The sequence below is a fragment of the Solanum pennellii genome, chromosome 9 (assembly GCF_001406875.1).
Source record: "Solanum pennellii chromosome 9, SPENNV200".
NCBI classification, from domain to species: Eukaryota; Viridiplantae; Streptophyta; class Magnoliopsida; order Solanales; family Solanaceae; genus Solanum; species Solanum pennellii.
In genome coordinates, this window is record NC_028645.1 from 19,271,298 (window position 1) to 19,283,537 (window position 12,240).

The 12,240-nt window shown below is 28.2% G+C and overlaps 1 protein-coding gene across 1 annotated transcript; it reads right to left on the minus strand.

The window, feature by feature from the left end:
* Positions 1 to 85: 85 nt before the first annotated feature.
* On the minus strand, positions 86 to 2,756 carry LOC107029461 (CBL-interacting protein kinase 2-like). The gene is made up of 2 exons (XM_015230877.2): positions 2,626 to 2,756; positions 86 to 1,999 (listed from the first exon to the last, which is right to left on the minus strand). Exon 2 carries the CDS (start codon positions 1,661 to 1,663, stop codon positions 251 to 253), a length of 1,413 nt encoding a protein of 470 aa, XP_015086363.1. The 5' UTR covers positions 1,664 to 1,999; positions 2,626 to 2,756; the 3' UTR covers positions 86 to 250.
* Positions 2,757 to 12,240: the final 9,484 nt, after the last annotated feature.

The window sequence follows — 12,240 nt, forward strand, 5'->3', positions numbered from 1 at the left end:
AAGTGCAGAACGAGCAAAAGATTAAGGAAATATAGAAACACTCATCATAGAGCGTCGATGAGGAAGATGCAAAGAACAGAAGAGCTGGAGCTTCAAAAGTAGTAGAGCTAATTAAGCTTCAGCACTACCCATTGGTTTAATAAAAGAAATTATAGGGTGGACTCGATATTCTATTATTTAAATATAAATACATCATTAATAGCACAGAAAATGGAAGGAGATCAAGTTACATCAGAATTAAACTTCTCTATTATGCATTCTTCTGAGGTGAATTATTGTCAAATGAGTACCCCTGATAAGTCTGCAAAATTTCTTCCTCTGCTAGCTGCTGAGGACGCGGTTCGTCACCTTGCCAAGTCCATACAATATCTTCCAATGCTGGTCTTATATCCTTCATCATCGTCTTCTTGTACTCTATCGTATCTCCATTCGATTTCTTCATCTCAACAAAGTGAAAATTTGGAGTTACCTCAAAGATTTCTGCATCAATAGACAACACCCCTTTTCTTCCTTCTTTAGATCCTTCCAACTTCAATAACCCTCCATCCTTTTTCATCACCTTCAACTTTAAACGCCTAGCTACATCCTCTAGCTTTGAGATGATTGTTTTTGCCGGTTGCTTTGATGTAAATATAACTTCCCTCTTTTTATCTCTTTCTTCAAAAAAGGCAGACAAGTCAAAACCTGTTGAGAAAGATATAATATCAAATGCATTCAAGTGTGCAGGCTTGACCAGTTCTGGCTTTGGCTCTGTTATTGAGTCGGTACTCTCACCGATACCAAAAACTGCATCATCAATTGCTGCTTCTTCAGGGTTCGAGTCAGCATCAGCGATTATAGGTTTCAGCTGCAACTCTTTCTTGAACCAAGAATTCTCCATTATCTTAGAAATGGAAATTCTTGTGCTAGGATTTGGATTTAATATTTTTGATATCAGCCTGCGAGCATCAGGAGGGAACCAGTTAGGACATTTGAACTCACCCTTACCGATCTTTCTGTACATCTCCATTAATTTTGAATCCTGGAAAGGGAGATATCCAGCCAAAAGGACATATAATATCACCCCACATGACCAAATATCAGCTTTCGCACCATCATAGCCTCTCTTGCTTATCACTTCTGGTGCAACATAAGCTGGTGTCCCACATTTAGTATGAAGTAAACCGTCTTGGCATTTCGAATCTGCAAGGGCACTCAATCCAAAATCTGAAATCTTTAGATTCCCATTTTCATCAAGCAATAGATTCTCCGGTTTTAGGTCTCGGTGATAAACACCTCTACTATGACAGAAATCAATAGCACTAATCAATTGCTGAAATAACTTCCTTGCAACATCTTCCTTTAACTTCCCTTTACTCACTTTGTTATACAACTCGCCTCCTTTGACATATTCCATTACACAATAAATCTTCTTTTTGCTGGCCATCACCTCATAGAGCTGCACAATATTAGAATGCCTAACCAATTTCATCGCTGAAATCTCGCATTTGATTTGATCAATCATCCCAACTTTTACAATCTTCTCCTTATCAATAATCTTAATAGCCACATTCATGCTAGTCTTGACGTCTCTCGCATGATGGACCTTAGCAAAAGTGCCTTGTCCTAACAATCTCCCTAACTCATACCTTTCCATTAGTATACTACTCCTCTTACTCTCCATCTCAACTTCAACCAATTTCGAGTAAACAAATAACTAGCTATTTTCAACACAACAAGAAGTGAACAAATCAACCATCTTCACTAAGATTGTCATACGATACAATTAGAACATGAAAGAATCTAGTCAGTTTTGACATTTGATGAGTGAACGTGGACGAAGTTGGGACCAATGATGCAAACTCATCAAATTTAGAGAATAGCTCCAACAGAGCTTCAATCTCAGAGAAAGACTTGGTAGCTCTTAAGCACATCTTTCAGCATTCCCTGGTCCTTTTAATGAACTAGAGAATACTGAAGAAGATCCTATAACTTGTAACAACCCAATGTTTATGTTTACCTGAATAAAATTCAAAAAAGGTAACTAAGAATACACTTCACGCTGAAAATGACAATTTGCTTTTACTTAAAGGGAAATGGGGAGGCGATTACAATGTGAGGAATCGAACTTTCACCAACACAGTGAAAAATTAGGTCATTAAGTAAGTGAGCTTACCAATTTCCATTTTTTTTACATACAAATACATGATTTGAGCCAAAATTACTACGGTTCGAACGAACGTTAGCTCCGCCCCCAATCAAGATCAAGAAATTAAAAGAAAAACAGAATGCTCAATTAAATGGATTTAGAGAAAACAAAAAAAAAAGTTGTATTAGCATAATTTTTAAATAAAAATTGAATCTTGAGACAGAAAATTTCACAAAAATAAATAAATAAATGAACCAACTAGTTTATAGTTAAAAGGTTTTCATTAATGGGATTACTCCTAACACCCAATCTAATTTCTTTTTTTTTTTTTACTCTTCTTTACTCTTTGAACTTTTGAGAAAAAATTGGACTATGGAAACCAATATAAAAAAAAACAAACTTTTTCCAAAATGAATAAAGCATACAATACATAGTAAACAAAGTGCAGAAACAAATAGAAACAATAGATGGGAATGTAAAATGGTGAATCTACTTACCTTAAAACGGAAAAAAATACTGAAAGAAGGCAGACAGATGAGCAATTGTATTTTTGAAAATACTGAGGCCGACACATAAAATGGGGAAAAGGTATGGGCTTTTTATACCTGCTCTGCTCTATTTAAAATGATAAACCCTCAGTCCCCATATCCAAATTGTAGCACTAGATAATTTTTAAAATTGTCATATCATGACTAGGTATCTTTAACAAATTACTCCATCTTTTTTAACTTATTTATCCCGTACCATTTTATATGAATTAGTTTTATTAAGTATGAAATTTAAAAAAAATTAAGATTTTTAAAATTTATGATTTAAAACAATAAAAGATGTTTGAGTTATTATAAATTATTTCATTAAAGATAAAAAAAATATTTTACTTAATATAAAAAAAGATATCCTTTATTTTACGGTCTAAAAATGACCACAAAAAAAAAAGTAATATAAACTGGCACAAAGGGAGTATTTTTTTAATAATTTCGTTTGAGAAAAAAATATTCGTTTTTTGGTATTTTTAATTTTAATTTTGTATATGATGAGATGTTTAATAATAAAAAAAATACTCTCAATGAAATAATTTATGATTATTGAAATTTATGCTTTATTTTCAAATGTTTTTAAAAGGTCTTTTTCCCTCTTAACTTCATGTCAGTCAAATTCATTTACATAAATTAGAATAAAATTTATATTTTATTTTTAATGATTTGATAGTATATTATATTTGATCAGATTAGCTGTAAAATACAGAATGTGAACAATTTTAGAAAGAAAGATATATATATTTTTTAATTATAGAAATGACAATATCTGAATGGTTAAATAGAATGGGACTGTAATTGCCACCAGATACAGGCAAGTGGTATAGGTATATAGACAAATTGATATATTAGGATATTCATTATTTGTTTACCATATTGCTTTTGTCCATTATAGAAAGATAATTATTATTATTATGATATGCGTGAATGAACATTGAATATAGGACAATTCTTGGCAAAAAATAAATCATCATTGTGATAAGATTTATTTTTTAATATATATATGGTTAATGATGACAATTGAGGTAGAATCTTATCCCTGGCCATTGTTTATTTCATTTATTTTCCTTTTTTCCCTGTCCTGAAAAAGATTATTTATTTGTTTCATTAAAAGAACGTAGATTAAATTTTTTTAAAGAAAAAATCATGGGTAGTTTTTACTTAAAAGCAAAGATAGAGGGGTGTGAATGATTTTCTCCCTTATTTCATAGTTTTTTTTTTCTTTTGGTTAAAATAATATTCCTTTTATTTAATTTAAGGAAAATGCATAACTACCTTCTAAACTTATGCTCGAAATCACAGAGACATACTTATACTATACTAAGTTTCTATGACTCCCAGAACTTATTTTATAAGTAATTTTCTACCCCTTTTCGATATAAGTGGCACTAGCTTGAAAAAAAAGTCAATCATCATTGGGCCCACAAGATAGTGCCACATATGTTGAAAAGGGATGGAAAATTATTTATAGAATAGTTCAGGGGTAATAGGACCTAAAGTGTGTTTCTGAGATTTCAAGCATAGATTAAGGGGGTACTTGTGCATTATTCCTTTAATTTATTTGGCAATGTTTGATCTATACAAAGCTAAACAAAAAGAGTTATTTCCTTTAAAAAAACATACTATCCAAAACAAACAATTGCATCCATTTAGTCTTTTTTTTTTTTGAAAAAATGCACAAGTACCCCTTCAACCTATGTTCGAAATTCCAGAGACACACTTATACTATACTAAGGTCCTATTATCCCCCTGAATTTATTTTATAGGGAAAAGGGATAAATATATTCCCGAACTTTTTAAAGTTGTACGGCAATACCCTCTGTCATACTTTTCTTTCATAAATACCCTCGCCGTCCAATAACTAGTGCACATTTTTTCTTCCCACTAACGGAAGAGTCATTTCATACACGTGGCACAATCCTACACCTTAACTCGGATTGACCAAATATTTAATCCAAATATTCAAATACTCGTTTAACCCGCCCCAACCCATTTTACAAACTATCTACAACCCTAAAGAAAAAAAGGTTCATTTACTTTTACCTCTTCTTCTTCTTTATCTTAAGGTGGCTGCCGTAATCGCCGTCATCCCCACCCCTCACCCCCTCTGTCTTTTCTTCTTTTATCTTTTCATATACTTTTTCATTCATCTATTTGAAGATTTAAACAAAAGAAATTGAAAATTCAAAGCATCTATTTCTGTAAAGAATAAAATATCACACTAAAATCTTGAAGAAGAAACTCATAATCACTTTGCCTTGAATAAAGTTTCTACAAATTAAATTAATTATCATCATCTATTAGGAAAAAAAACTAATTAGAGTAATTGAAAAATTCATGTTTCATTGGAGATAAAACATAACCAAATCAAAATATTGCAATTTATTTGCATTCTCTACTACTGGGTAAAGAAAGAGGTAGAATTATTTCATAGAAAACGAACTTCATGAAAAGAAAATGGAATTCTAAGGTAATACAACTTATGTTTCTTCTCCAAATGTAAACAAAGTTCTGGAAAGTTTCTGGAATCTTTTTCTTCTTAACTAAGATCAAAAATGAATTCAAATCTTCAACCCCACAAATCCAAGAACTCCGATTCAAATTCAGACTTCAACACATGTTTGAGAATTCTACTTGGGGTTCTCGAACATGAACATCGAATTCTAATATGGGTAATGTGCGTATTGGGTGAGTTAAATGGGTTATTGGGCGGGTTAAATGGGTATTTGAATATTTGGGTTAAATATTTGGTCAATCCAGATTGAGGCGTAGGATTGTACCACGTGTACGAAATGACTCTTACGTTAGTGGGAAGGGAAAATGTGCGCTAGTTATTGGACGACGAAGGTATTTATGAACGAAAAGTATGACGGAGGGTATTGACGTACCATTTTTAAAAGTTTGGGGGTATATTTATTCATTTTTCTTATTTTATAAGTAATTTGCTACCCCTTTTCGACCTACGTGGCACTAGCTTGAAAAAAAAGAGTCAACCAGCGTCATACCCACTAGATAGTGGCACGTAAGCAGAAAAGGAGTAGAAAATTATTGATAAAATAAGTTCAGGGGGGTAATAGGACCTTAATATAATATAATTGTGTCTCTAAGATTTCAGGCATAGGTTGAGGAGATACTTGTGCATTATCCATCTTTTTTTTTTACAACATACACTGCAATCAGATAGACATTAGTGGCAATATTTTTTCCCTTTTAACAATAATATTTATCATTATTCAAATAATTAACTATAATTGAATAAATATCATTACATCAAAACCACTAATGTTTTTAGCGGCAAACACATAGAAGATTGGTTATATGTACTCCGTATTGATATTATATTGTTACTACTAAATATAATATAATATATAGTTATTATATTATTACTACAATATCTTTTATTTATTTATCGTTAGACCTGTCAATATGGGCTAGCCCACCCCATCCTAATTGATCCATACAGACTTTGACAATTTACGGGTTAGGCCGGGCTAGCTCATTTTTTGTGTGGATTAAAAATGATCGGTCCAACCCACAAGTATGTGGCTACAGACTTGTCGGGCCAACCAACTTTTTTAAATATTATATTTCTTATAATTATTAAATTAAATTAAATTATAAATTATAATTTAAAATATTATCATAAATATCGACAAAATAATATTACATGATGTTAATGTTACTACTTGTTAATCAAATCCATAAATAAAAAGAAAAGTTACTTGATACCTTTCAATAAATAGTTATTGATTTTAGCAATACTTTTTATTTATTATCATTTATAACAATACTATGTTAATTTTGAAATATGTATTAAAAGTGAATTATGTATGCAATAAATATGCATTATAATTGTTTTTAAAAAAATATATTATGCTTGTTTTGTAAGAAATTGATACATTATATTATAAAATGCACAAGTACCCTCTAACCAATGTCGAAAAATCTCAGAGACACACTTATACTATATTAATGTCCTATTATCCCCTAAACTATTTTATAGATAATTTTCTATCCCTTTTCGGCCTATGTGGCACTAGATTGAAAAAAAATGTCAACACGCGCTAGACCCACAAGATAGTGTCACGTAAGCCGAAAAGGCGTAGAAAATTATTTATAAAATAAATTCAAGGGGGTAATAGGATCTTAGTATAGTATAAATGTGTCTTTGAAAATTTGAGCATATGTTAAAGGGGTACTTATGATTTTTGTCCTAATCCATACTCCAATTATATTTTTTAAAATTCAATATGAGATACTCATATGGGTATGTCCCCCTTTTTTTCCATGTCACGAATGTTTCATATGTGGCCCCTTAAAGTTGTCCGCATATTTTATTTAGACACCTCAATTTAGTCTCATACCTATTGAACACCTTATATGTTCAAAAATAGTTCCTATTGGACACAAAATGCTTACGTGACAAAAAATGTGTATTTCACAGTCCTTAAACGCGTGAAACCATTGGAAATGACCTTTTTTCTGTTTCTTTACAATTAATAAACCTAATTAATGAATAATGTATAAAAAATAATTAATTTTAAAAAAAAGAACGTCTTTTCCCCACATACCTCTCTGCAACTACTCTCATCTCTTTACACACCTACCCCTTCCCATACATCTTTTCTCCCATCCCCTCAAATTCTTCTTGTGTTTTTTATTTTTCTTTTCTTTTTCTATGTAAATCTAATTAAAGCCTCAAATATTTCGGCAAAGTTTTATTGTTTTCGATAAAAATGATATTCCGATGAAGCAATTAATTATTTTTCTGTAAAAATCTATTTTTTCTTGTAATTGTTATAAATAATTATTAGTGAAAAGAAGATAAAAGATAACGAATAGAAGGTTTTGATGCAATCATAATGAAAGGTGAATGAGGAATTAGCTTAGATTAATAATAATGGTGAAACGAATGAAATTCAATGGAGAAGAAGAAAAGGATGGAGGCTATTGTTGACTGGCGTTAAAACGCACTGGGGCTAGTGAAAAGGAAATGAAGAAGAAGAAGCATGGAGGTGACAGTTAAGGTCGACGGAGAAGAAGAAGATTGGNTGGGTTAATTCAATTTTTATTTTCTTAAATTGCTTTTTGACTATTTAAATAGTTTTTTTTTTTTACAAAATTAATCCAATTGTGATGGGTCATCGCTTCTTTGGTTCATTTGCTATAATTGAGCGTTTGAAATGTACACATATTTCTCTCTTATTTGACAATCATTTTGTGTTAAATAGGTATAAATTTGTTAAGGTTCAAGTATTCAACTTTAAGAGGCCGCATATGACTTAAGCATATATATATATATATATATATATATATATAGATAGATAGATAGATAGATAGATAGATAGATAGATAGATAGATATAGATATAGATATAGATACATATATAGATATAGATATATATTAGAACTTAGTAATTTTTGTTAGATCTTAAAAAATTTCTATATGCATTAAATTTTGATGGGATGTTATATATGAATTTCTACGAAGTCTCTCTACAGAATCTCAAAAGATGAAGTTTTTTAGTTTGTTTTTAGGGAAAATGCATAAGTATCTCCCCAATTTATGCTCGAAATCTCAGAGATACATATACTATACTTAGGTCTTATTACCCCCCTAAGCTTATTTTATAAATAATTTTCTACCCCTTTTCGGCCTTCGTGGCACTAGATTGAAAAAAAATATTAACACGTGTTGGGCCCACAAGATAGTGTCACGTAGGCCGAAAAGGAGTAGAAAATTATTTACAAAACAAAATCAGGGGGTAATAGGACCTTAGTATAGTATAAGTGTGTTTTTGAGATTTCGGGCATAGGTTCGGGGGTACTTGTGCATTTTCCCTTAAAATGTGTGATAAATATATTATTCATCAATAAAACTTGTATTATCTGTGAAGAATAAATTATTCTTTGTAATATGTATTAAAATTGTATTATAAATGTATTAAAAGTGATTAAGTGGAAAAAAAAGTTATTGCTATAAATGATAAATATTTTCTAAATATAATATATTTATATAAGTTTCCCTAAATAAAATTATCTTTATATGTATATTAAGTTTTTTTTTCAAGCAAAAGTAGAAATATCTAAATAGAAATATTAACATAATTATTTTGAGTTGGGACTCTCGTTAATTTTAAATAATTATTTATTATTTTTAATTAATTTTTATTAGCCCACAGGTCGGCCCTACCGATATTTCTGAAGCCCCACAAATCAGCAGACTTATTCAGGTCGGGATAAAAAGCTCTTTTCTTAAATGGACTCCAAAAATCTCAGCTCAACCTTATTAAATCTCGGGTTAGGCCAAGTCGGCTTAACGGGTGTAGCTCATATTGACGACTCTATTTATTGTAATGACTATTTTGATGCCCAAATTTTCCACCAATTCAATTAATTATTTAAAATTTTTTATATAATAATATAAATCTGAATCATAGGGAGGCTGATGTGGCATGCTTCTAAAGTCAGGACTAATTTTTTTGTTTTTTGATACTTTTTTTGAATTTTCTTCTATCATTTTTTATCAATAATTTATTTAATAATTATTATATTCAATTATTATTGATGAGTTACAAGAAAATCTCCATCTTTTTTCATTCTCCACTTAAATAACATTTCTTCTCAACTTCCTCCTATCTTATTCTTAGACTCAAACAATCTATAAATAATAACCATATATGGAGTTTTTTGATACTCAATATATTATTTTTGTGGTTAGACATTTTTTTGTTTGATTTAATTTTCTTCTCTTTTTTATTTTTTAGATTTTGCAGGAACATCAAATAAGTTTCATTGAACATACATGCATGTATCAGTGAGAGAAAGATTCAACAACGCACCAAAACAACAACAACAATCAGAAAGAAGACAAAAATAACAAGCAACAAAAGAGCAACAAAATTGACACAACACATTGCAAGCAAATTTAGAGATGAGGAGAATAGATATTAGAATGAACAAAAACATGGTGACTCTTTTACTTTGTTTGTTCTTCTTCTGATGATGGAGTGTTACTTTTTCATGAAAAGAGAAAGAGATGATTTCTCATGATATTTTTGAAGATACTGATGTAAGAAGAAAAATCATGTAATAATCAAATTTCTTCAAAATATAAAGAGTTTTTGAAATGACATTGCACTATAATTTCTTCTTCTACAAAAATTATATATTGAAAGAATAATCATTTTGATTGAGAAACTTATAAAATGAATAATAAGTGGTCCAAAAGCAAGAAAATTATTTAGAGAGATTTAATTTATTTATGGAATTCATATTAAATTAGGATGAGAATAAGGAGAAATCTACCAATATTTTAATTCCATTTTTTTTGTTTTTTTCCTAAAACGTATTTCTAATTTATTTTTCCTTATCCATCTTTAATTAAAGTTTGTTTTATTATCTTTTATATATTTTAACTGAAGTTTGTCTATATGTTTTGTATTTTTTTTTTTTAGATTTGATGTTTATTTCAAATTCTAAACAACCGAAAATTTCACTTTCAAATTTTATTGAATATCAAAGCTGACTATATTTAATTTCATTCATCATTAATTTTACTTTCTTGCCTTAATTTGATCTCTTTATTATAATTTATATCATTTCTTTAAATTGCTTCTTTCCTTTTTCTTTTTTCTTACATTTTATTTATTTATTTGTTACAAGATAATAGTTATTACAAATTGATAAGAATTGCATGTATATTTTACAAAATTTAATTTTTTTATTTAAATTAAATTTATTTCTTTTGTTCTGTGAAAAGATTCATATCGATACGTAATAATAATAAAGTTAAAGTTAGAAAAGAATGAGAACCTTCTCACTACAGATTATATATTTTTATGACATTTTCTCTTATATTTTCTTAGATTAATTGCTAAAAATTGTGTCTAGATTTATTTATTTATTTTTCTAATTCTTATTTTGTACATTTTACCTAATTTTTAATGAAATTTTTACCTTGAAATTTTGCACAATATCAAATATGACCATACTTAAATCCTTTCATGATAGATTTTATTAATTTTTAAAATTTTCTTTCCTTAAACTCATCATTAATGTAATTTATATTATTTCCTTAAATTATTTTTTTCTTTGTTCTTTTTATTTATTTATTTTAAAACTAACTGTTATAACTTTATAAAAAAATGCATTTTTATTATACATAAATAGACTTTAATTTGTCATTTATTTCTAATTTCCTTTTTTTTGTTTTTTTTTTCTTAGAACGTTTTTTCCTTATCTATCTTTANCCATTCATCATCAATCATATTATTTTTTCTTACTTCATTTTGATTATTACTTTCATTTATATCAATGCATTTTTTTAAATAATTTTTTTGCCTTTTTAAATTTGTTTTTTACAAGATATTTGTTATTATAACATGATAAGAATCAAATATATATATATTTTATGAGATTTAACTTTTTTTAATTTAGATCACTTCTTCGGCTAAAGATTCATTTATATATATGTGTGTAATAATAAAATTAAAATTAGAAAAAGATGACAACCTTCTTATTTCAGATATTTTTTTATTTTAATCAATTTTATTTTGACATTTCTCTTATATTTTTCTTAAATAATTGTTGAAAATTATTTGGAAGTTTATTTATTATTTTCTTTTTTTTAAAATACTTTTCCAAATTTTGAAAAGACAGAAAATTTTACCTCAAAATTGTATTATCAAATATGCCCATATTTAAATCATTTCATCACTGATGATATTAAGTTTTTAAATTTCTTTCTTTAAATTCATCAATAATGTTATGCATTTCCTTTAATCATTTATTTTCCTTTCTTTTTTCATTATATTTTTTTGTTTATTTCAAAAAATAATTATCCTAAAATGCACAAAAATGTATTAGAATTTGATTTGCCATTTTATTTTGATTTTGTAGATTATTTCTTCTACTAAAGATCGATATCTATATGTTATAAGTATATCAATGTTATTCTTAAATGTCTATTGAAATTTATATAATAATATAAGCTGAATCATAGGGTTGCTGATGTGGCATGCTTCTAAAATGAGGATTCATTTTTTTATTTTTTGATAATTTATTTTGGTTTTCTTCATTCATTTTTTTATTAATTATTTGTTTAATAATTTTAAAATCTATCATATTTATTATATTCAATTATAATTCATGTGTTACAAAAAAAACTTCCATCTTTTTGCATTCCACTTAAATAATGTCTTCTAAACTTCCTTCTATCTGATTCTTAGGACTCAAAAAATCTATAAATAACAATTATATAGAGTTGTTTGATATTTATTTTCATGTTTCCTTCATTTTTTTCGTTTTTGTTTATTTTTTCTTCATTTTCTTCATTGATCATGTATTTAATAACTAAGAGAGAGAATATATAAAAAGTGATGTGGAAATATGCATGGCTACCATGTTCATGAAGATTATAATTTTTTTTGGTCATAGTAGCCAAACACGAGGACAAGATGAAGACGTTTTTTTATGACAGTGTCAAATTAGTTTTGTACAAGTTTGACAAAATGAAAAAGAAATTTTGTGGCAATAATTAGTTATTTTTCAAATATAAGGTATGTATTTTCCAAGA

Bases quoted from the DNA above. Each gene is read 5' to 3' on its own strand.
- LOC107029461 (XM_015230877.2), bottom strand. From the start codon at position 1,663: ATGGAGAGTAAGAGGAGTAGTATACTAATGGAAAGGTATGAGTTAGGG.